This window comes from Conger conger, chromosome 11 (assembly GCF_963514075.1).
Source record: "Conger conger chromosome 11, fConCon1.1, whole genome shotgun sequence".
Taxonomy (NCBI): domain Eukaryota; kingdom Metazoa; phylum Chordata; class Actinopteri; order Anguilliformes; family Congridae; genus Conger; species Conger conger.
In genome coordinates, this window is record NC_083770.1 from 29,451,068 (window position 1) to 29,476,170 (window position 25,103).

General features: G+C 42.6%; 2 protein-coding genes across 2 annotated transcripts in view; one reads left to right on the forward strand and one right to left on the reverse strand.

The window, feature by feature from the left end:
• Positions 1-10,635: 10,635 nt before the first annotated feature.
• On the forward strand, positions 10,636-20,784 carry piwil1 (piwi-like RNA-mediated gene silencing 1). The gene is made up of 21 exons (XM_061260623.1): positions 10,636-10,685; positions 11,118-11,201; positions 11,400-11,499; positions 12,832-12,960; positions 13,045-13,259; positions 13,606-13,727; positions 14,025-14,105; positions 14,216-14,413; positions 14,777-14,885; positions 15,395-15,533; positions 16,000-16,117; positions 16,710-16,824; positions 17,019-17,206; positions 17,676-17,748; positions 18,443-18,643; positions 18,920-19,023; positions 19,306-19,376; positions 19,638-19,791; positions 19,918-20,043; positions 20,131-20,278; positions 20,606-20,784. Exons 2-21 carry the CDS (start codon positions 11,133-11,135, stop codon positions 20,720-20,722), a joined length of 2,577 nt encoding a protein of 858 aa, XP_061116607.1. The 5' UTR covers positions 10,636-10,685; positions 11,118-11,132; the 3' UTR covers positions 20,723-20,784.
• Positions 20,785-22,060: 1,276 nt separating this feature from the next.
• rimbp2b (RIMS binding protein 2b) overlaps positions 22,061-25,103 on the reverse strand; it is a 45,689-nt gene continuing 42,646 nt past the window's right edge. The window contains exon 23 of the mRNA XM_061260252.1: positions 22,061-24,303. Within this exon, the coding sequence (XP_061116236.1) occupies positions 24,109-24,303 (195 nt within the window). The 3' untranslated portion in view covers positions 22,061-24,108. The remainder of the gene's footprint in view (positions 24,304-25,103) is intronic.

The window sequence follows — 25,103 nt, forward strand, 5'->3', positions numbered from 1 at the left end:
GCCCCCAAAAAGGGGCGAAATCGCTGTTTCAGGTTTCCTGCGATTGGGTTGACCGCCTGCACAATTAAATATAAACAATCATAGAGGGTTCCCCCTCTTCTTACAAAGCGGCGATACCCGGCGTCACTTTTTCCCCTGTGAAAGGTACAGCGGCACAGATAAATAAGCCAAGGCTCCGCGTGGGAAGCATCAGCGCTCCGCTCACGGCGGGCCCAGCGGGAGGGTGTTGCTACGCGTCCGCTCTGTGTTCCCCTGCAGCCCAGCTGTGGCCCGTCTCTTTGTTGACTTTAGAAAGATCACATGGCATCCTATTGGAGACCTGCTCGGAGGGGGGCAGCCCCACTGCAGGACATTTTTCTGGTCAACATTAACTCCTCCGCTCATGCGGCTCTTCCTCTCCCTGGCCTCCACGCAGAAAGCCACAGAGCGACCCGCTCGTGTTTACACTTGCAGGCGATGTACATTCTTCAAGGTGCATGGAGAAGTTTGTGATCTGTTGCTCTGTTGTTTGAATGTAGACTTTCGGTTTGCCCCTGTCTGACCCAAGCCGGTGTTTTCACGGTGTCTCCAGGTCTCCCTCAGGAACAGGCTGGATGGATAAATCATGTTCTCTCTTGTTTTGGCAGGTTAAGCTTCCCTCTCTTTCCAAAATGGCTGACAAATGCTAGTAATCCTGAGAGGGAGAGAAGAGAAGATGTCTGTCTTCAATCAAGTATGTGACACCTTCCAATTAGAGGTGAAAATGAATGAGGATAAAAAACAAAATTGGCTGTAAGTCTTCAGATAGAAGAAATAAAACCAAACAAGCTATGCTTTTTTGTAGCGCTGTATCATGATGTTACAAATTGCTTCTGTCCAACATTGATAATATCTTGTACTGAAAAAGCAGTGCTTGGTTCAATCCTTGTAACCTTGGGAGGGCTTGAGGTTTATCTGCTGCCTTCTTTCAAACTAACAACTCCCAAATCACTTTTAGCCTTCAGGTGAGGTGAGGATTTAAACACAACTTGTGTTTTTTTATCCACTGACAGCAAAGGGATTGCTTCTTTGCCAAATGCCAACAAACACCACCCTGGAAAAAGACAGGAAGTATTGAAAACATTTTAGCACTGTGCTGGAAGGGAATGTAGTCTTTGTGTGGGAGCACATCTAGAGCTTCACCTTCCTCCAGAGAGTACTGTGAGGTGGTGTAAGAGTGAAACGATACACAGTAAACGGCTAGTTTCAGCAGCTGGCTCTGGGGGCAAATGACCATGTAATAGAATACAAAACATGGCAGTAGGAATTACTGTGTCCTAAACAGTATGATACCTACACCGTAACACATCGTAATGTGTGTACTTTTCCAATACACTAGATCAGGAGCCAATGACTATTTCCTCACCTACTGTCTACAAAGCCAAACAGCAGAGAGTTGGTGCAGATTGAGTGGGAGGTGTTGCTCTCAATCATGCAAATGGATAGGGTATCACTGGGATGAGTATCTAGCGCAGTGGTCCTCTCACCTGATGAGCGCTTAACTGTTCAATTGAAGCAGTTAATTACACAGTTAACTGACCTCACCTGGTTTCCTGGGTCTGAATAGTTTGCTGATATTTAGGCACAAACAAAAACCAGCATGCCCTGTGGCTTTCCAGGACCAGGAGGGAGGACCAGGAATCAAGCAGAAACTTGAATACCCCTGACCAACTTGAAACCACTCTACCCTTGGTAGGATAAGACAAATGACTGTATATCCAGTATTTTTGGATTCTGATCTGGCCATTACCTGTAACCTGCTGGTGACACATTCACCAGACACAGGCCCAAGCCTGAGACCTTTGGGCCAGTCTGCTCTAAGTTAGTTGAGTGAGTTCCTTTATATTCTGTCCATTTCACAAAGGCCATGGCGTTCTCATGGGATGAACAGAACACAGTAGCAGGATTGTTTCAACGTGAGCACATTGCAAACACAAGGCTTTCCTGCCATTGTGCCAGCAAGGCTGTGATGACACAGCATTCTGTAAATGCAGCTGCAAACCTCTGTGTTTTCACTGGGGGGAAAACCATCTTGCTGCTGCACACTTATTCTGCTGGTCAAGGCTAATGGGATAAAAAGCACGTCTCTAATACTGCCTCAGTGCCCTGCTCCATTCCGCGTTTCCGAGGGATTGCTGGGGGAACCTCAAAGCCGTATCAGACTAAAGCAAACATGATCCGACCCTGCAACTGCTGACCCGGAACTTTAAATTCAAACGCTTACGTCCGTTACAGCTCGAGCTGCACATCCTGCCACCTCTCATCGGGGGGAGATACCGCTGTCATTGTTCTACGGGAGAAAAACTGCAGATTATTTCAAACAGAGTAAACCCCAAGGTGTACAGTGGGATAAAAAAGCTTCAGCACAAGCACCTTTAAGACGTTACTGTGTCTTATTTTTCCACGTTGAAATTTCCATAAAAGTGTACTGTAGGAGATAACCAGACTTAGCTGGTGAGTTATAGCCCCCCCCCCCAGTGTGTGGCTAATCTGCCCGGCGTCCTGACGGTGCACTGATAGCTGAGTTCTGTCATGATTACTCAGTCTCCCTGGCCCTGCCAGCTCGCTCTGCTGACTGTGGGCTCACAGGATGCTTGTCAGCTAAGAATAAAACATTTGACATAAATTGGGGTTTTTGCCGCCAGGTGCAGAGCGAGCAGCATCTGAACTGCCAGTGTGCTGCTGTTAAAAGTACGTCCAAATTGGGCCTGTGTGTATTTAAAAACACTTAGCAGAAAGAAAATTCTTCCCCCGTTTCCGCTGCTCTTTACTGAAAACTTCAAAGCCTCCCTGCATCTAAAAAAGTTAATTGAATTGGACTCTGAGTAAGTACATTGAATGCAAGAAAGGCCCATAATCTCTGCTTTGGGCATGACTAAATCTAAGGATATTTCCTTGCCCTTTGGGCATAATGACTGTGCAAGGTCGGATACATGATTATTTATCAAATGAATAAACAAATCAATTTCTTGATCAATATCTGCTTTTTGTAACCTTTTTTTCTTCAAAGTTTTCTCAGCGTCTAAAGTCAATGAATTTAGGAAACTATAAATAATGCAACAGGTATAGTCCATTAGTCCATTTATGAAACCTATTCATCAACTCATAATGCATCACTCTTATTTACATTAATTATTTTACTTGTTTGAATAAACTTCCAATGGCTTTTGTGCATTTGCCAGTAACCAAATACGTATATCTATGTGCATGTTATGCCTGTACAGACATGGGGGAGTTTTGAGTATGTCCACTTCAGACATTGTCAGCTTTTTGAAGGATTTTTATCTCCACGTCCATTTGTTTCCACTTATTAGTTCAAAGAAGCTCCTTAATTTTGGTCAAGGCCACAGTAAGTGGAGATAATGGTGCTATTTAGGGCTTTTAAAGATTAAAGGCAGAAACTCCTTAGTTTATCATGGGTGGAAGGAGCCTTATCCATGTGCGCTTTCTGTTTGGAAGGCTGCTGTATTTAAGTCATCCAGCTCTTGATTACCCTCTTCTTGAAGACTGAAGTGGGTGGAGTCTTTGTACATGGATACCCATTTACTTTTCGAAGCCTTTATAATTATCATAGCAAAAAAAACCAGTGCATTCATATCTGCATATACCGTACCTTGAAATCAAGATGAATATTGTGTTTACATATAGGTTATAGGATATAGGTTGCTTTTTAATGCCTACTCTAGGAATTGTTGCAGTTGTGATTTGGTCACATTCTCTTAGCAGAGGTTACTGTACATGTGAACATTTTTGGCAGATCTGTGAAAATACCACAGAGCTGCACGCACATTGAGACACATTAAAATGTTATCGGTTTACTAATGATGATAAACAAACTTTGTTCATTTTCCAAGGGAGATCGATTACAATCTAGAGCTTGACAATGGTTGACACATGTTTCCTGTCAGTTAAAGTGGGTCCATGCAACTATAGAGTCTATTTTCACTCTGCAGATAGATAGTGTGTTAGATCCCACACTGACTGGACAGGCTGCTACTGATGCTGACACTGAGACAGCAACATAACGGCCCCACTAGAACTAAATGAATCACACTTTTCTCCACACCTTGTTGCATGCTAGATGATATGGGCCCATTTCTTTTGTCAACCTGCATCTTTTAACGGATGAACAACCAATTAGCTAGGTAGTTTGTTTATTTTTATGTTTCCTGTTCAAGCTTTGAAATAAGTTGAAAAATCCACGACATTAATCTTTTCACTTTGCCCTTGTCAGAGAACCAAGACTGTGACCCCAGCAGCATAAACAGAAGTGGGCTTGATTTTCTGGTATCATTACAGTTTAACGGTGATACGGTCAGGTAGGATTTCAAAGGCAAGCATGCTTTTTGTTAATTGTTGATTCTGTCGGGGTAGGGAAAACAATTTCCAGAAGGTGACAGTGACAGGGGTGTGAACAGTCTGTGGGTTCCATTTCATCAAGGGATCTTACTGATGCTGAAGAGATTAAGTTCCACAGCAGGCGATAAAGTCATCTAATTTCCATAACCCGCTTACTGATGCCATGCCACAGTACCCTTAATATTCAAAATTCCTTCTTCTTCTATTTCTGTAATCAAATATAGGAGCTTCACGACTCCACTGCTGTCAGGGTGCTTGATCTTATTCTGCTTTCTTCATATATCATGATGGCACAACTATGGTTATAACCAGCAAAAACAAAAACCAATGTTTAAACCGTACACCTATCATATTACATAAAAAGACTTTAAATGCTTCTTTAAAAACCTGTTTTTCTTGTCAGTAAGCAGATCCCAAAAAACTCTGCTGAAAGCCACTGAGCTTATGTGTAGTTACCAGAGGGAATACTGATAGAAACTCAATGTGACAGGCCAAAATAAATCTATAGATTATTTTAAATCTTTCCCTATGGACACTTCTGTGAAAGCCTTTGGCAAACATCATGCCTCATTCCATAATCTCATATAAACAGACAGATTTCTCTCAAACACTAAAACGACATATAAATACATTATATTAATTACTCATACAACTACTATTACTATTAAGACTATGTTTGTTATCACTATGGCTAAATCTATGCCTATCAACATTATGGTTGCTACAATTACTAGTCCATAACAACTGCTCATGCAAATCATGAGCCTTGACAAACTGATTGGCCTGTTTTCATAATTAATGATTATTAGGATTATGACTGATGGTGTTGATATTATATTTATTATGATGATGATGATGATGATGATGATAATAATAATAATAATAATAATAATAATATTGATTAATGATGATGATGATGATGGTTATTATTATTAATCATCACATTAAGAACACAAAGTGGCCGTCTCGGTTGAAAGCCCTGTTTCCTGGCCTCCCTCATTTGTGTGTGGAATGGATGTCTCGCAGTGGTTGATTAGTGTAAGTGTGGGATCCAAGCTGCTGAGAGCTGCAGGCCCAGCTTGAGGCCTGAAACGTATTCATCAACTTCCCTGGCAGGGGGGCACCTTTCTGCGCCTGGCCCGGCTCTGCCTGCTGCTCGCTCTCTGCCTCTCTTTTCTTCTGTAGCCCCCCTCTCTCTTTCATTTTCACTCTCTCTTTTTGGTCTTAGTCTTTGTTGTTTTTTCCCCCTTTTTTAGGGAAGGTGGGGGGGCACGTTTGAAAAGAAACTTTTTCAAAAGGTTTTCATGTGTCCAGTGGCTTATCTCATTCCAATAAAAGGTGCGATGACGAGTGAGAAAACTATTTTCAAAAAGCCACGCTTATTTAATATTCCTTTTGACTTTTCTTTCGCTAATGCAAATGAAAATACCGGCTTCTTATTAATCATCGCTTATTTCTTGGTTCTAAAACCCCCCTCCTGCTTCTGTATGAAGAGAAAATATATTGAAGATTTTGAATTTATGAGCATAAACTCTGAGTGTTTGGCTCCTTTACAAGGCCTTGCCCCTCCAAAATATGTGGAGCACTCATCATCAGAGTCTAATACAGGAATCATTAGGGCTCTCAAAGCAAATGCTGTATTTGCTCAGGCAACGGACAAAGCGGATTTCACCGTAAGTAAGAAACTACAGCATGAGCAATGTACTCTAGGAAGCGGCCTGGATTCAGAATTCACGGCTCAAGCAGGTGGGCTTTGATGGTTCTATGTCACCAGGGGAAATGTAGTCTAAAACAGCCTAAAGAAGAACCTGAGATAAACAGCATTGTGGACAGAGCTGAAAATATCCGCTCTGCTGGGCCTGCTTTTGAAACAGCTCCGCAACGAGACATGAGAAGGTAATAATTACTTTAATTATGATCCAGACTCCGCTGATACACATCTTTCTGAAGATGAACCCCAATTGGACTTGGACCAAATGCAAATAAAGAGAAGAAATAATCTCTTTAAGTTTTAATGAACCATTGATAAAATAGGGACGGGGGTTATGTTCATTCTCTCAGAGTAATAGAGAACTGGAGAAATTACAATATCTTTTTTGCGGGGTTAGTTTTCAGACTCGTGTGATGTTTCCCTTTCTCGTAATAACATAAAGACAGATCTTAAAAGATGAGACTTGGTAATGGATTAGCACTGAGCATAGCGAGAGACTTCTGCTGCCAAGCAGATATAAGAAGGACTTCAGGGAAAGGAGAAATGGCCACACTTAGGGGGAAATACGGACTGTGAGGAGCGATAAAAGCAGTGCGGTCTGTCGGGCAAAACAGCCGTGAACATCACAGGATCAAACACTCCAATGAAAGGTCACTGATTTTGACCAAAAGATTTGTGACATTTGGTAATAGAGCAATGTGCCCTGATTACAGCCAAAACATTCAGACATAAGCATAGATACTTCAGTAATGTCTTTGTGGAGTTCTGCATTTGTCCTGTGTATCAGTCAGATAAAGACACCATAAGATCTCAGCTTTTCTAATGGACATCACTTTCATGCAAGCTAACCATTTGGGGGGGGGGTTACATTGGTGTACAGTGTACATTGTACAGGGGACATTCATAGTTGTGTACAAAACTGCAAGTTTTGCAGTACAGAGTTAGACACACAAGGATAAAATAACCTACTCAGTGGTAGGGACGTCCACATGCAGTCCATGGTCACTCAGTCACGTGTGTCAGCAGTGTTTTTGACGTTCCCACATCTATGTAGAGTAGGGCCTCTCTCATTCAAGCCTTCAAATTAGCTGCACTTTCATTTTGGTGTGTGTCCTGTGGTGCCGGTTCCCATGCTGAGCTTTAAGCAATGAATGCGTTTTTGTTGGATGCCCACACTTAATACCAGAAGCAAACATAACCTTCTTTTTCTTTTCGGACCCTCTCTCCCTGTATACTTTCACAGTTGATACTTTCAATTTCCTCTCTGAGTAGATAGTTTCTCCTATTACATTTTAAAGACTACAATTTCAGTTTTTCAGGCGAGATTTGGCAATTTTGAAGCCTTGAAAAAGGATTGTAGAGTATTTTTTCAATCTTGCCCTGCTTTTAAGCACAATAGTAATGTGATGCACTGAGGCAGCAGCTACACTGAGACCAAAAAAGAAATAAACCTCTCTATTAGACCAACTGCACTGATCAAGGCCTCAGTTTCTCTGAAAAAAGGAACAACACAATTGACAAAAAATCAGTTCATCATCTGAACGTAGCTATGCGCCAATAGGTTAATGAGTCTAATGAGGGCTGTTCAGCCCATCTTTGGAGTGATTGTGTTAATAAGGGGAACATCAGCCTACTCAGGGAAAGTGTCAAAGTATGAAAGTAACATTGCTGGGGATGAGTTTAGTGTCCCAGGTATATGAATAGCACTATCTATGTTATAGCTCTTTCATAAATGTGTCAGCACTGTTAATAGAGAAACATTTGCCATCAAAAGCCTCCTGATAGCTTTATAACTTTGTCTCACCCATGTGAACTGTAGTTTCTTTATCACAGTGCCTTACTTAACCAATCTGCCACCAACTTGTGTTTATAAATGCAGCAAGTAAACTTGGAGAATGTTGAAAAAATATATATCTCTACTAGATTACTGATGGACATAAATGAACAGATCACTGGTACCAGAAATAAACTTACCCCAGTTAAAAATTACTGATGTCTTCTGCACACATGGCAGTGTGTACAAAGGTTTCTGGGATGTGTAGTTCACGGACTTGGATCTAAAATAAAAATAGAAGGAACAAAGAACACAAAGACTTCAATATTTGAGGTAATAACAATGCTTGGAAATGTGCATTACCCTGTGCTGAAATAAAATGTTTTTAGACACTGATTCCTCCTCCCTTTTTAAGGCAGGTAAACAGTGACTGGTGCAATTCCTATCTGACTTGTCCTTCAGGTCTGAATCTGTAATCAGTCTTAGATCTCAGACATGAAAGACTCACGTACATCTTCCTTAGAATGTCCTCTAAGATACCAAGTGATTTTTTTTTTGAAGATGGAGGGTGAGGGTGGGGCGAGGGAGAGACAAAAATTAAATGGCGGCATCATAATGCATCAGGAGAGAGGAAATCTGCGACTTTGCGGCAGAATCCCCAACATCTGAATCATTAATCTTTCAGCAAACTCAGCAGGGATGCAAAACGAGGGAACGGAATGGCAGGCCATGCACGCTCTTCAGGAAACTTTGTTGGCTTCCTAAATTACAGTTTAAGATTGGCCACTGCACAGAATTGGTAAATAATAGTGTTCAAACTAGGGTGGTTTTTGAGATGACACAAATGAGGATTGACTGGTTGCAGATTCATCCTAATGCACAAGTAACGCCCTAGACACCAGTCTATCATGCAACTATTGCCCAGATCATCTCTTTTAGCATAAGAGACAGAAACTGAGAGGCACTTTTATTCTTATAAATTATGGCAAGACACAGCTGGATACAGAACCCACAGCCTTCCGGTGTCAACAGGTAGAAGGTCACTGATCCGAGAATGTGAATGTCAAAATACCTGACATTGTGAGGAAAAGAAATGCAAACAACTTTGTATATAAAACATTGCTGATTTTTTTTTGGTCTGCTGATTAAACCAACTGTGGGTTAGACACTGGTGCCCAAAGGACTGTCTAAGAGCAACAGACTGGCAACATCCAAATGGAACTGCTCTGTACTGGCATTCTTTGGTCACATCTTTTAAATGGACATTTTTACACCCAACCAAGTGCCAACTGAACAGCATGGTGTTTGAAAATAAAACCAGAGGGAGAGAGCTTGAATTAACAAATATGCCAGTTTATCATATTGTGTAAAATCACACAAAGAGGACACGGGCCTAAATCCCTGTGGGCTTCCAGAGGAAATTAGAAGGAAAATCCACTCCGAATTCATGCCCTTGCTGATTTATGTGTCTCCCAGTAAACTAGGATGTTCTGGGGTCCACTGATGTTGTTTCATCAAAATACATGGAGATGAATAAACAAGTGACTGTGGCACAGTAGGGGAACTTCTATCTGCAAAACCCAGGCAACGGTGAATGTACAGGGCTTAAAGGTGTAGAGCACATTAGGCACACATGATTAGCTTTCTTCTTCCAACGGATTCTAATGCATTCATGCAATTGCACAGCATATTTTATTTGATAGTTAACTACACTGTAGGACTTTTACTTTATATTTAACAACAAAGGCAATGTGTGCGTGCGTGCGTGCGCGAGCAAGTGCACGCTGCGTGTGAGGAAAAATGTAAACGTGAAACTTCAGTGCAAATATACGTATACACTCATGTATAAAAAGTGTTGCATTCATGCAAAAATAATGATGCATCACAGTCCCTGCTCCTAATCTGTTACTGTCTAATACAGCTTGCTTTGACTGTCCAGAGGGAAAATAATTAGCCAAGCAAATGTTTCTGCTCTTTTTCGGTTTCTTCTCTCTAAACACACGATTCCAGAATTCTTAGCTTCTAACCTGTTCTGCTGCTTTTCACCAAATAGTTTGTTTTTATTTTTGGCAGAGGGTTCTCAATAAACAGTGTCTTTGGTACACGTACTAATTTGTATTACAAAAATGAAATAACACCAACGCCTCCCTCAAAAAGCAACGTCTAGTTAATAATATTCTCATGGATGTCATGATTTGAGAGATGTATAAATTCAAATAAATGAGCCTACATCAGAAACAATCTGCAATACAAATATCTATTTACAAAATATGAAAGCACTAAATAATACACAACTAGCCCAGTTCATTTAAACAAAGATGAAGATAACGTGTTCCAAACCTAAGAAGCCAGTAACTATTAATGCACTTTAAAACGATGTGAATACATGTAACATTAAGGAAAACCTCAACTACGATTTAGAAGTTAGACAATTCGTTCAGCTCCATCTAGTGGAAAGCCACCAGGTTGCAGTCCACGACAAATTACAAACTGCACACCATCAGTTGCAAAAATATTCATGTGCACAATATCCTTCCAAAAAAGTAGATCCGCTTTACCTTTGAAACCAATCTGACTCTGAACTACAAAAAAATTATTTCTGCAGAATATGAATACTAATGCATATACAAATAAAATAAAAATACAAAAATGAGAACAACTTACAGAGACCACTGCTGTATTACATGCGTAGGGATACTAGGATAAATGTACCAAGGCTTGTCATATAACGACGGGTGTGGTTTAATTAGTGTAGTGTACTTAGCTACTTCATTGAACATTTCGGAGGGCAGTACATCTGTAATAAGTTCAGCATTTTGTGAGGTACTACAATATGTAATATTATACTGTGCATGATATATGTATAACTGGTAAAGTGGCTAACGTATTGTATTCTAGCCGGCTATCTTTACTTAGCTAAGTTACCCGTTTGCAAAATGTAACGTTAATGCTTGTTAGCTACAATTAAGCAAATTTTAGTTTATGCTTTATTAGCTTCGAGATACCTGCGAAATTAAAATGAGTTCGCCTAGCGAAAGTAATAACAACTAGTCAGTGACAGTCTACAAAATGGCATGGAAAATATACCAATGTCTGCACTTTTGCAACTTGCTAGCTAGCCAAAGTTTGCGGCCTAACCACGTGTAACGTTAGAGTTTGTAGCTAACGTAGTTGCCTACATAACAATGCTACCTAAAATATTATTCAGTTTTATAACTTACTAAATGACACGCAAAACATTAGTGTGTATTTCAGTTTGTTCAGTACAGAATGACCGGGCGAGCTAGAGCCAGATCGAGGGGACGAGCCCGTGGACAGGAAACGGGGCCTCCAGGAGTGGTGAGAATCTACACATTTCTGTGGAATTAACAGTTCCAGCTGCGAATCTTTTATATTTTAATCGCATGTCTAGCTAGTCTCCAGACGCGCAACACATTGTTACCATAACGGATGAAATGTCATATAATCGAAATTCTGACGCTTCATATTTATTTATTTTGATTGGGCAAAGATTTATTGAAAATATAAATATTTCAGCCCCCTTCAGAGGAGCCGAAGCGGGAAGCTCCCCCAGATTCCGGCGACCTGGTGGGCCGAGGACGGCAGAGAACATCTCCGGGAGCTGTAGCTAAGGAAGGTAGAAAATGTTGGCTATAAAGGTTAACTTTTGTCCTGAGCATGGCGAATAATGTTGCTAATATTGTAATGTTACGACGGGTAATAACTAGCTAATAACGTAGCTAATAGTATGTATTCGTAACGTGAGGAACGTAATTATGGCCCCATTGGATTGCTTAAAATATGGTTAGCCAGGTTTAGTTTACGTTAGGGGTAAATAACCCAAATCCATGTTATTGTGTATGTGTACATTAGTAGCTCTCATTGTAAAGGCGATCACGGTCAGTAGATGTATATAAAGATGACAAAAATACTATGATAGGATGTTGTTTATTCAGTTTAGATTTAAGTTGGCATTTTAGGCAACATATTTAGGGCATTTAGCAGACATTTACCCAAAGTGTCTCAGGCAAGTTACATACATAAAATCCATTATATTTCCAGAAGAACCTTAAGTGTACAAAGGCACTACCCTACCTGGGTATCAAAACTACACCCTTGCAGTTGCAAGCCTAGTTGCCTAACATGCCATACTGATGCCTATTATAAAATTACGCATTTGTGCTACAGAATATTGTGAGTGCAGTTGGTCAATTCTGCAATGTGAAGTTTAGGCTAATAAATTGCAAAGTACAAGGCAGTAGTGTTTCACTTTAATGTATTGAGAATCCACATCCACACTGGCATAACTGAAACAACAATGCCAAATCAAGACTATAGCTTAATATATAATGCAGTATATCTGATCTTTAAGGATGCCTGTGGCATTCTTCCCACTTGGGAACTATGCTGGCAGTCAAAAGACACTTCAGTCAGGGAAGTGTGCTATAAAGTACAGTACTATGCAATAAAGTACAGACAGATCGTTTTCAAGAAAATGCATGTATTCTTTGTTTATTCTATTCTTGTTATTTGTTATTTTACATTTAGGTGTGGCGGTTCATCTGAAATATAGTGCTGAAATTTGACGTTTTAAATGATAATTTACTTGGACTGTCCAAAGTTTTGTTAAAGTTGACCATTAGGGCACTACTGTTCAATAAACATTGTTCAGAAAAATAAACAGATATGTTCAATTAGATTTTATGTCATGTAAAGACAAGTTGGCACAAAACCACTTTTTATTCACTGGTTGTTATTAGGTCATTATCAATTAATAAGAAACTCCAGTTATAAATAGAAATTTGAAACTGAAACATACATTTGCTTCGGGTTAGAAATAGCGCTTTATGTAAGAGTGAAAGGGGGAAATTTCGGTGACGGAAATCCCCAGCACACAGTAGGGTCCAGATTTTCATGTTTCTGCAGATCCCCACAAACACTCAAGTCTTTCTGTGCTGCGTTTGCGCAGCTGTCCTTCAGATCTCTGCCGGCTTTGCGCAAGTGAAAATCGGAGAGAGAGGCGGCCGGCGTCGCGACTTCCACGATGCTGGGATCAACACCAGGCAAGCCATGGAGCACGTCAAGGACTCCAAGTCAGGTGTGCACACGATCCGGCTGAGCGGGGAGGACGGCTGCGTTTCGCCACTGAATGCTTACTGAACATGGGCCAACTCTTCCAAAGGTGTCTCGGGGTCTCGCATCGAGCTGAGGGCCAACTTCTTCCGCATCCTGTCCCGGCCGCAGTGGGTGCTGTACCAGTACCACGTGGACTTTAACCCCCCCATGGAGTCACGCCGCCTGCGCTCCGCCCTGCTCTTCCAGCACAACGAGACGCTGGGCACAGCGCGCACCTTCGACGGAGCCATCCTCTTCCTCCCCCGGAGGCTCCACAGCACGGTGCGGCGTTGTGGTTTAATGGGAGGCCATGCACAGTATTAAATGTCCAGTGTTAAAGGAAAACGCCAACATTTGGGAAATACCCAAAGATATCGTGTAGTAAACACGAGCAGGATTATTATTATTTTTTTAAACTAGTGATGTTTTCGGAGAAGTTAGATGGAAGGTAGAACTTCTCTGAAAACAACAACGCCTCAACCAATTGGGATGGATATGTACTCTGTAAAGGCAGATTTAACACTGAATGTTTTACTTTGTGTGAATGTTTTGTGGCAGGAAGTGTGGGGATTGTAGTTGTAGTCCAGAGCAGCAAATAGACAATGTTGTAAATGCATGTGGTGTACAGGAAACAGTGCTGCACAGCGAGACCAGGCACGGCGAGAAGGTCAAGATTACGGTCACGCTGACCAACGAGCTGCCCCCCACCTCCCCGGTGTGCCTTCAGTTCTACAACATCATCTTCAGAAGGTAAGGCTTGGCAGCTTTCTTTACCAGGAGGCCAGCTTGAGATGAGAATAATAATAATGTAATTTAGCTGATGCTTTTATGCAACGCGACTTACAGTTGATTAGACTAAGCGGGACAGTCCCCCTGGAGCAATGCACGTGTGCGGACCTCATTGTGGCTACCTTAGCCACATATCTTAGCCACTCGGCTACAGGCTGCCCTTAAGATTAGGCTCCACTGTGAAGGGTGTCAGACTGGTGAAACGCAAAGCCCCTGCATGCTGCACTGAGAAACCCCATCACGTGCTTCTGCCCACAGAGTGCTGAGGATGATGAACATGCAGCAGATCGGCCGCCATTACTACAACCCCAGCGACCCCCTCAACATCCCTCAGCACAGGTTCGTGTCACGCCTCCTGAAATCGCGAAACCGTCTCGCGGAACGAGTAACTCAGCCCGTCGGGAGCACGTATCCGAGTCCTTTTTTTGAAATGCGTGTTTGACCGGTAGGCTGACGATCTGGCCGGGCTTCACCACCACCATCCTGCAGTACGAGTCGAGCATCATGCTGTGCACGGACGTGAGCCACAAGGTGCTGCGCAGCGAGACGGTGCTCAGCGTCATGAGCCGGCTCCGCAAGGAGTGCGGCCCCGAGCACTTCCCCGAGGCCTGCGCCAAGGAGCTGCTGGGGCTCATCGTGCTCACCAAGTACGGCCCCAACGTTTCTGTGCTTTACAGCCGTTTACACACACACACACACACACACACACACACACACACCAATGCCGACTGGCTGCCGTGCAAGGCAACCAACGGGTCCGGAGCAGTTGCGGGTTGGGCAGATGCGGCTCTGTCATACTAATCCTGAAGTGTGCACGTTTGTGTGGTTTCTGTCCAGGACTGGCGTGTGACAGCCCTATATTACGGACAATATTATTCTTTTTGGATTAAGCTTCAAATGTCTTTCTACATGCTGGTGTACAGACAAGGATGGTACACAGAATATGGAATAAAATCTTTATTTTTTCAGATGTCAGAGCAGTGTGGTGTACACTACATTTTCTATTGAAGGTACAACAACAAAACATACCGGATTGACGACATCGCATGGGATCACACCCCCAACAACACCTTCAAAAGAGGGGACACAGAGATCTCCTTCAAGAACTACTACAAGACTGTAAGTGTTGGCGCATCCATCCCATTTCTTCCATTTGTCTCAAAAGTCAACCTGCAAGTTACAGTTGTCATGAAGATGTCTGGCTGGGTATACATGACCTGTTGTGACTTTTATATTCATCTCTGATATCAAGGCTGCCATTTCACAGCAGAACTGATGAATCCTGATTGTTTTAAAAGTTAGACCCAGCTTGGGTTATCTTAACCTGCATAGCAAATTAATCTCTTGTATGTAGGAGAATATGAGGTTTCATATGGCGGCTGAACTTGTGTGAAATGCCCAGTTTTGAATGAATGACTCTCCATATAGAAATGCTGATCTAAATTGTCTGAGTCACCCTGGAATAAGAGCATCTGCAAAAAATGTAAATGTAGCATGATTTAATTGTAATGTAATTTACAGCCATCTTAATGACTCAGGGAAACGTTAACATCCTAGTAATTGTCAATTTTCAGTTTGATTAGGATAAGCCATCAGTTTAATTTCATTTTCATGTTCATACTGTACAGCAATACGGACTGGACATCGCCGACGGCAACCAGGTGCTGCTGATCAGTCGCGTGAAGAGGGTGGGCCCTGCGCAGGGCCCCGCGGGAGACCGGCCCCAAGGCCCCGCCATGCTGGTGCCTGAGCTGTGCTACCTGACCGGTGGGCTCTGACTGCTCCCTTTACCTGACCATGGGCCTGTGCTAGATACGCAGCCATCTATTCGACATGGCGACATGGCGACATGGCTCAGGCAGTAAGAGCAGTCGTCTGGCAGTCGGAGGGTTGCCGGTTCGATCCCCCGCCCGGGCTGTGTCGAAGTGTCCCTGAGCAAGACACCTAACCCCCAAATGCTCCTGACGAGCTGGTCGGGGCCTTGCATGGCAGCCAATCGCCGTCGGTGTGTGAGTGTGTGTATGAATGGGTCAATGGAGAAGCATCAATTGTACAGCGCTTTGGATAAAGGCGCTATATAAATGCCTGCCATTTACCATTTACCATTTATTCAAACTTCTATGTGTGTAAAGCAGACGGTTTTCTGTGTAAAATGCAGAACAGGTGAGATGTTTGAGTATGATATTGCGCACAGTGCCGCTCCTGTACACCTGCTGACTCTCCCTTCATCCAGGCCTGACGGACAAAATGCGCAGCGACTTCAACATCATGAAGGACCTCTCCTCACACACCAGACTTAATCCAGAGCAGAGAGAGAATCGCCTCAGCCGCTTCATCACCAATATTCATAAGTATGTCTTTGCATTGTCTGGAGGTTAGCTCCTTCGCAGCATGTAATTGGTGTGACAAATGCTTTGAACAGCCTTAAATTAGCCGCATTAGTATCGCGGGTTGCATCGGGGAACTTTGAATGGTAAAGTTTGTCATGTCAATCCAGGTCCTCAGAACCCAATGTGTGATTATGGCTTTGCTTCAGACAAACAGCTTAATTAGCCTCTAGAGAGACAGGAAGTGCACATTCTATTGTAAAAGATATGTGTGAGAGGCGTTTGTGCTAATTAAGAGAGAAATATTTCAATCTATATTTAATACATCTGTTAGGGAATTGATGCTGGTTAAGTTTTCATAAGGAAAGTTGAGCTGGCAGTGAAGTGCATATTCACTGGGCTCCCATGACCTGCACTAAGCAGCGCTGCTGTAGCTTAGGGAAGAGAAGGCTACCGCACTAGCCTGCAGCATAGGGCAGAGAAGGCTAACGCACTAGTGTGTAGCATGGAGCAGAGAAGGTTAATGCACTAGCATGTAGCCTGTGGTGGAGAACACTAACGCACTAGCGTGTAGCCTTAGGAAGGGAATGCTAACGCACGCCCTGCTGTCTCCCAGGAACACAGAAGCTCAGATGGAGCTGAACACCTGGGGGCTGAACTTTGACAACAAGCTGGTGAACATTCAGGCCCGAGTCCTCCCTGCGGAGAGGATTGTGCAGGGGCCCAAGACGGTTTGTAGGAAGGGACAGAGGGAACATTTTAGGGGGTTTTTTTAAACCGTGAAATGAAGCGGCCCACTTCTTTAAATGTGTGTTTTTTTTGTGGCATCGTAGGGGTATCAAACAGTAATGGCTTAAAATGAATGTATTGGTATTGGAACGATGCTAAGATTATGAAGTTGTTATGCTGCCTGCCCCTGCTCCAGTACGAGTACAATCCCTGGATGGCTGACTGGTCGAAGGAGATGCGGGGGCTGCCTCTGATCCGCTGCCTCTCCCTGGACTCCTGGCTGATGTTCCACACCCGGCGCAACGCCGACATGGCCCAGGCCCTGCTGCAGACTTTGAACCGAGTGTCCCAGCCCCTGGGCATCAGGATGCAGAGAGCAGTCATGTGAGATATGACTGCAGGGGGAGCCAGAGGGTTCATTTCAGGGCAGATCTAGATCAGAAAGGCTATTGATGTTAAAAAAAAACACTTGCCTTGCCTTCCTATCAAATGCAATTTAATCTGACTGCACAGAAGAAACTGTTCAAAGTGAAATCTTCAAAGTGAAGTCTTCAGTCTTCAGTGACATGTTTATTTTTTTGTTAGGGTAAAAGGCAATGGTAAAACTTTAATTCAGCATTTTTACTTCATGTTTATGCAGCATAGCTTGTAAAAGACACCCCACAGTTCATTGGAACTTTCATGGAAAGTTGTCACGTATTTATATCTTTGCAATCTAATCAAATATGCGTCAATTTTGCTCTATAGCAATGGGCAAGTAAAACTGGCACATTAGAGTCCTTCAGACAACCGTAGCTTAAGTGCTGTGTGTCTGAAGAAGGCAGTTGATGGCAGTCGTCTTAATTCTCTGCAGGGTGGAGTACGATGACAGGCAGGAGGCTTTACTCAGAGCTCTGCAGCAGAACGTCGGCCAAGGTACTCAGATGGTAGGTGTTTATGCAGCCTTACAGAATGCAGGACTGCCATCGTGTGGCAAGGCTGTCAAATCTTAGACCAACAGGCTATACCTTCCTGTGCCAGAATGAGGCTGACAGCACTCTAATGTGTATCTGTTATCCTATCACAAACTTAACCAATTAACCAACTTAACTTAACCAAGGACTGCTATACACGTGAAATTAATTAAGGTTTGCTGTTTTAGTCAGTGAGCCATTGGTAGCACACTAATGCAATTTGAGGTTTCTGAAGCCTTTATATTAGCTGCTGTATGTGCTTATTATGAATTGAAGGAAAGCATCAGAGTTCGTTCTGTAAATAATGTTAAAAGGCTTGTAGTTTGTGACTTGTTTATGGGAAGTATCAACAAGCAAGAAAGGCCCTTAAAAGAAAAAAGATGAAATGAATGAAATCATCCACATGAACAAATCCTCAGCCTAATAGTATACAAGCCTAAGGCATTATTTTGTTGGAGTTTCAGTTTATGGTTGAAAGTTAACTTGACTGCGCAATTGGTCATTAAAACATTTCAACTAAAATATGACAGAAGGAGTACTGGTGAAATCCCATCTCCTCCTTCCTGACCACAGCAGATGGAGATTCTCCCCTCTGTTCAGACAGTGCTCACATGCACTCAGACCTCAGCGTTTGGCCTCTTAAAGCTGAACTAGCCCGTCTCCCCAGGTGGTGGTGATTCTCCCCTCCAACCGGAAGGACAAGTACGACTGTGTGAAGAAGTACCTGTGTGTGGAGTGTCCCACGCCCAGCCAGTGCGTGGTGGCTCGAACCCTCAGCCGGCCCCAGGCCCTCATGACCATCGCCACCAAGATCGCCCTGCAGATGAACTGCAAGATGGGCGGAGAGCTGTGGAGCGTGGAGATCCCGGTAAGAACACGCATGTGCACACTGAACACAGGCATGAATAATCAACACAGGGTGTGATTTACCAAGACCTTTAGCATGTACAAAATCTTCTAGCACTCATAATGCATAACACAGACAATGATTGGTGCAAAACAAGTAACATGACCAGTCATTGGTCTTGCGTGTGCTAGGTTTTGCACATACTGAAGGTCTTAATAAATCTGGCCCACACGTGTCACTTCTTATACCCCTGACCCCTGCCCTGCTCTGTATCCTGCTCCTGCTCCTGCTTCCCAGCTCAAACATCTGATGATCGTGGGGATTGACTGTTACCATGACATCGCTGCTGGGAAGAGGTCTATCGGAGCCCTGGTGGCTAGCCTCAACCAGGGAATGTCAAGGTAGGAGTTCTACCCAGGAGGGATTTATGGTGGGATTTATCCAAGTTAAGGTATTGGTGATTGTTGGGATTTTACAACATCGAGACTGTAATTTGAGCACCTGAAATTTTACTGTTAAATAGTTTTTTTAAAAGGAAGTTGGCAAGCTAAGTTGATTCAAGATCAGACTTTTTCTTTGGTTCTTTATGTGAAGTCATTTGAAACTGTGATGTCAGTGTCCCAGTGTACTCCATGTCTGTTATTCTAGTGTGAAATATAAGTGATGTTTGCTTGGTCTTCCAGATGGTTTTCCAAGTGTGTGATGCAGGACCGTGGACAGGAGATCATGGACGGCCTGAAGGTGGCGCTGCAAGGCAAGTTGCAGGCTGTGCTGCAAAGGGTGCTGGGAAATCCTGGGTGCGTCCCAGTACTGTCAAAATGTATCCACCTTTCCTACCACATCTTCTCCTATCCAGTATGGATGTGAAGACATGGCATCGCCCGTAAACGTGTTTTCTGCGGTTTCGGAACTCTTTTCACAAGCCCATAGATAGTCTGCATGTGACATAACAGGCACTTAGTCCATAGTTTTACAGTCTACAGCCTGTACCTAAAGTGTGTTTTCCCACCTGCAGAGGCTCTGAAGGCTTGGCTGAAGTACAACAGCTGCCTGCCCTCCCGCATCATCGTGTACAGGGACGGGGTGGGCGACGGCATGCTGCAGAGCGTGGTCAACTACGAGGTCCCGCAGATCATGGACTCCATCAAGGCCCTGGGGCAGGACTACGCGTGAGATACAGCCCCCTTACCGCTCTCCTCCCCCTCAGTGCGCCTGCCGGATGCTAACACACTAACGCGCACGCGCTCCTCCTCAGTGCGCCTGCCGGATGCTAACGCGCACGCGCTCCTCCCCAGGCCCAAGCTCTCGGTGGTGGTGGTGAAGAAGCGGATCAGCTCCAGGTTTTTCGCCCGGATCGACGGGAAGCTGGCGAACCCGCCGCCCGGAACGGTCATCGACACGGAGGTGACTCGTCCCGAATGGTACGCGCCCCAGACCACGCCCGCGCGCTGTGAGTGCTGGGGTGACGTTATCTCACCGCTGTTCTGTGCTGCCGGTGCGGCTTTCAGGTACGACTTCTTCATCATCAGCCAGGCTGTTCGCATGGGGAGTGTGTCTCCGACTCACTACAACGTGGTGTTCGACAGCAACGGCCTCAAACCAGACCACATGCAGCGGCTCACCTACAAACTGTGCCACATGTACTACAACTGGCAGGTAAAATGATTAAAAACTGTCAATATTTTGGTGCCAGTTTTGGTGTTCCCTGTTTGCAATCCATTTCATTCTGAGAGTAAAATATTTATGGATACATGCTAAAAATAAATGTTATTGGATATTTTATTGCCCAAAAAAATGACAAGTTCTGAGAGCTTAAAGCTAAATTGATGTTGTGACACCTGACTAGGCTTGCCTGTGATTGGAATTTGAATTAATCTGGGAAACTAATAAATGCAAAAAACTATTAACACTATTTGCCCCCAACCCAGCCAATTGAGCATTTGGTTGTCCAGGCTGTAACTTGCAGTGTCATTATTCATTCAGGGGATCATCCGTGTGCCTGCACCCTGCCAGTACGCCCACAAGCTGGCCTTCCTGGTGGGCCAGAGCATACACAGGACCCCCAGCATGCACCTGGACGACTTCCTCTACTACCTGTGAGAGGGAGTGGCGGCCGCACTCCCATGTGGATTCAGAATGTCAGTTAAAATTCTTCATTTTATGAGCGCTTATTTTAAAGGTTGTTTTAAAATATATTTTTTATTCATTTTTTATTTTAATGAATTCTTTTATTTTATTTTTTATTTTTAGATGCCTAAAGATTTTGTTTGATTGCTCTTTGGGAGCAACATTGCAAAATCGTTTTTTTTGTGAAGTAGTTAACTGGACCTAGAAGTTTGTTTCATACTTAAGTTTCCAACCCTTGGATGTACATTATGATGCCAAGTTCTTTGGTGTGCAAAACTCAGAAAAATGATGCTTAACAAGAATCTGAAACCTGATTTCAGTTTCTGTTAAGATGTTCATTCAATTGTTGTGGACACGTTTGTGTACACAACCTAGTTTCAGTGTTTACAGTAGTATATAGGTAATTAAAAGGTATAACCAGTCAATGGCCGGATTTGTCCGGTTGCTCAGAGTAGGTGCAGTATTAGAAACACAGAAAGTGACATGTATACATGTGAATGTACCTTCATACATGTGATGGTGAGCATGAAAATGGACTTCAATTTATCTTTTCAATAAACTTATAGCAGTTGGCTTTCAAGTTGGGAAGAGCCATTATCTTTCAGTTACTTATCTGAAGTATTTGGAAGATCCCCCCACCCCAAGTTAGTTTATTTGATCAAATGTAAATGAGCGAGGAGTTCATTCACAACAGTACTTAAACTGAATGTTGTCAGGCCCACACATTCATATACATACAAATGCATACAAGGGTCTGTGTTGATAGTTTAGTGTCCAGCCAAAACAATTGATAGGTTGGCTGGGTGAGCTGCGGCTCCCTTTGAGTATGCAATGACTGGGCGCTTCTGTTGAGTTGATGTATTCACAGATACTCGGTCTGTTTTTGTTTTGATAGTGAAAACCGTATTCAGTGCGCTGGCAGTCTGCCTACTTTTCATTTCCAACTGTACTCATCTTGGTTTCCTCCTTTGAGTATGCACTGACATGGGGCTTCTGTTTGGTTTAATGTCATCAAAGATGCACCCACAGTGGTAAAGGTCTATTTTTGTTTTGATAGTGAAAAGAGTATTAGTTTGCTGGCAATGCCTACTTTTCATTTCTCACCTTGGTTTCCCTAAGTGAAGTCACTTGACTAAAGACTGTTTTGCAAGGGATGGTCAAAAAAGCTAAATAAATTGTTTCATTAAATTGGGTGAAATGGTTAACCAGAAGATCAAGTTGTTCCTTGTATGGATGATGCTCGTTGTGAATAAAACCTTTGTTGAATAAGAATTGGTGCGTTTCATTTTCCAAAAGATTACAATACAAACATTACAAAATATCAAATTTATTTTGATAAAAAAATTTGTACACATGCACACCCACACAGTATTTGATAACCACAAATATAGGCCAATGATATATATTTTTGATTCATAAAGCTAGCACACAATTGCAGACTTTTAAACGTTTCTGAAGACACCATGGGGAAAGCTTGCACTGTTTGATTATAAATCTTAATTTACAAAAAAGGCAGTCTGAAAATCAAGTATAAACATTTAAAAACAATTTACAAATGGACAAGTACAAAAAGAGCAACAGTCACTCAAAACAATATGTATAGAAGCTATGCCCAATCACTTTTTTTAATGAATTGGAAAAAATGTACATCTAAATGGATCAAGTGCAGAATTCTTTTAAATTTGGCGAACAATTATGCAAATTATACCCAACATATTGTACATTCCATTTTTGGCAGTCTCAGTTCTAATCTCAAGTGTTTATTTTTTCATTCAAAAATAGATAAAATGGACATAAAGCGGTTAGAACAGGTAACAAACATAAAAATGGTCAGTGATAATGGTGGTGTGAAATGTTGGCTTTGATTAATGTGTAGAGGAAAAGCAGGGAGAAAGGATTCATTTCACATACCAGCTCTGGACCAAAGGTGTGGCGAACATGATGAAATCAAACCGATTTTAGGGGCGCCCAAAACACTGCTCTTCATTCACTGCACTATATTTTCGGGGGGATAAAATGACCAAGGCTTCCCTTCAATATAACAATATGGAACATGCAGAAACAGTCCATTAGTTTAAAGTATGATGGGATGTTTGTTCCTGCCCGTCACAACAGGATAATATTTGATGAGCGTCATGGCCATAAATTAGCGTGTAAGCACATTAACTCCTTTTTGTGTAGAATCTGGAGAAAACTTGGGACTTGGGAAAATTTGACCCATCTGATTAAAAAAGTGGGACTATTCAGAACCCCCCCCCCCCAACCCCCTTTTGCCCTCCAACAAAATCAGATATACATGGAAATGTAGTTAGTACCACATCACTTCATCACATAACTTGAAACTACATTTCTTTTTTTCTTCAAGAAGGAATACACTAACATGAATGCACACAGTACATACAAACTACTCTTGCTCCATTTACTGGACAAAATACAAACCATTGTGCATTAATAAGGCAAATACATGGAGGCTGGTTTCAACTAGGCATTTCATGACCATTCAATACTGATGAACTAGTCGTGAGTGAAAGGATGCATTCCCTTTTGAAAAGCTGAAAAAGCCAAGACTTGAGTGTTGACACCTGTTGGTCCAAATGGGTGTGTATTTTTTGCAGCCAAAAGAAAGCAATGCTTTACCAATTCCTCTTAGAGAAACCGTTTGCTCTTGAAATGGGAATTTAGTTTGCTGTCTCTGGGTGTTATTTTCACAATATACTCTATAATGTTACCTATGCTTTATTTTCTCTTTGCCAAAGCCAGTAAATATATATATTATATATAAAAATTCTATCTGATAGTGTTTACAGAGTATACTAAGGCCCTCTTTGATCCTAGTCAGTCATGGGCTGTAAACATCCACCATCCAAATTGTTTGGAGGCAAGCTTACAAGAACAACAATAACAGTGTGATGGTAGGGGGGCATTGCATTGTCATTACTGAGTTTAATGTGTGTTTTATATAGAGAGAGGTAACAAATACTGTGAATGCCCTCTGACTGACCTACATTCAGAACTGAGAACATTTTGATCCACTTGGAATCCACAATAAACATACTTGACTGGAGAGGTTGCATAAAAAGTGTGACATCTGGTATTCTGCCATCCCCTGTAAAAGTCCCTGCATTTAGATCAAACAAATAAAGTCAAAACTGAGCATGAACCGTGTGCTTCAGAGCTTCAGAGCTTCAGAGCACGAGTTAGATGTGTGTACAGCACTTGACTAGTTGACAGTTGTCATGAAAATCCTAGTTTTGACAGCTATTTTTTCCCATTTGTTTTAAATTACAGTAATGAAAGAATAGAGTTTTTTTCTGTAATATGAATGTGGTTGGTATATACTTCAGTAAGTATACTAGTAATTATTTCACGGCGCCAAGTCTTTTCAAGAGTTTCTTCCCTTTGGAGAGTAGTCCCTTTTTCTTTTTGGAGGACATGTCGCGGGGGCCCCTGATGGGACTGCCGGGCCCCAGGGTGGCGGGCCCTGAGCCGGGGAGGTGTTGGCGCACAGTGGGGGAGGCGGCTCTTCTGGGCGGGCCAGTGTTTTCCAGTGGAACCTAATGGGAGACCCGTAAGGGACAGTTCAGGGCATTACAAAGCCAGCTCTCACGCACCCCCAAGTCCCTACTCCCTCCACTTCGTCCAATTCTGTCTCAGAAGGCGACCATACCTTTGGATTCATGTGTTATCTCCCTTTACAGTGAAGTCAAGTGCCTCTTCTCGCACATAGGTTTAGATCACATTTCTAAGAAGAAGCGTATCTCCACACACAATGTGTGAATTCAAGACTATCCCTCCCCCACCATCCTCCCAGTATGGAAACGTAGCAAATCAAGCTGGTTTAAATGCTACACCTGGAAAAGGCAAAGCACTTCCAGGACCCAGGAGTAAATGTACATTTTAAGGTCCAGTACAAACTTTTATCAAGTGTTCACTTTGTCATTAGCACACAATTGTTTATTTTGCTGCTTGAGCTCTATACCTTTGCTCACAGCATATGCAAGAGATTGAACACAGTATCAGATTATTCTCCAATCACGCACAGAAAATGACAGAATGTGCATGTCTTTCAATTACCTCCTTGTAAAATCAGTTATACAACCAGGTTACAATGAAACATCTAAAGTCTAAATATTCCTTCATTGTAATCATGAGCTAAAAGGCTTCTTTTCAATTGCACTCGAGAAAGGAGTGGTGCCCTCAAATATCATTAACATGAGACAGTAGCTACTAGTATGAGTTATGTCCATCTAGGAGTCCAAATAAGAAATTTTAGGGATATTCTGCACATAAATTGAATAATAAAAAGTGATATGAAGAGAGGAGATAAGTATTTAATTTACCAGTTTTGATGCAA

What these genes read in the sequence shown, in the direction of transcription:
- piwil1 (XM_061260623.1), top strand. Translation starts at nt 11,133, where the DNA reads ATGACCGGGCGAGCTAGAGCCAGATCGAGGGGACGAGCCCGTGGACAG. An exon ending in CCCGGAGGCTCCACAGCACG is followed by an intron (nt 13,260 to 13,605) that starts GTGCGGCGTTGT and finishes TGTGGTGTACAG; the next exon opens with GAAACAGTGCTGCACAGCGA. An exon ending in GGGCTCATCGTGCTCACCAA is followed by an intron (nt 14,414 to 14,776) that starts GTACGGCCCCAA and finishes TTTCTATTGAAG; the next exon opens with GTACAACAACAAAACATACC.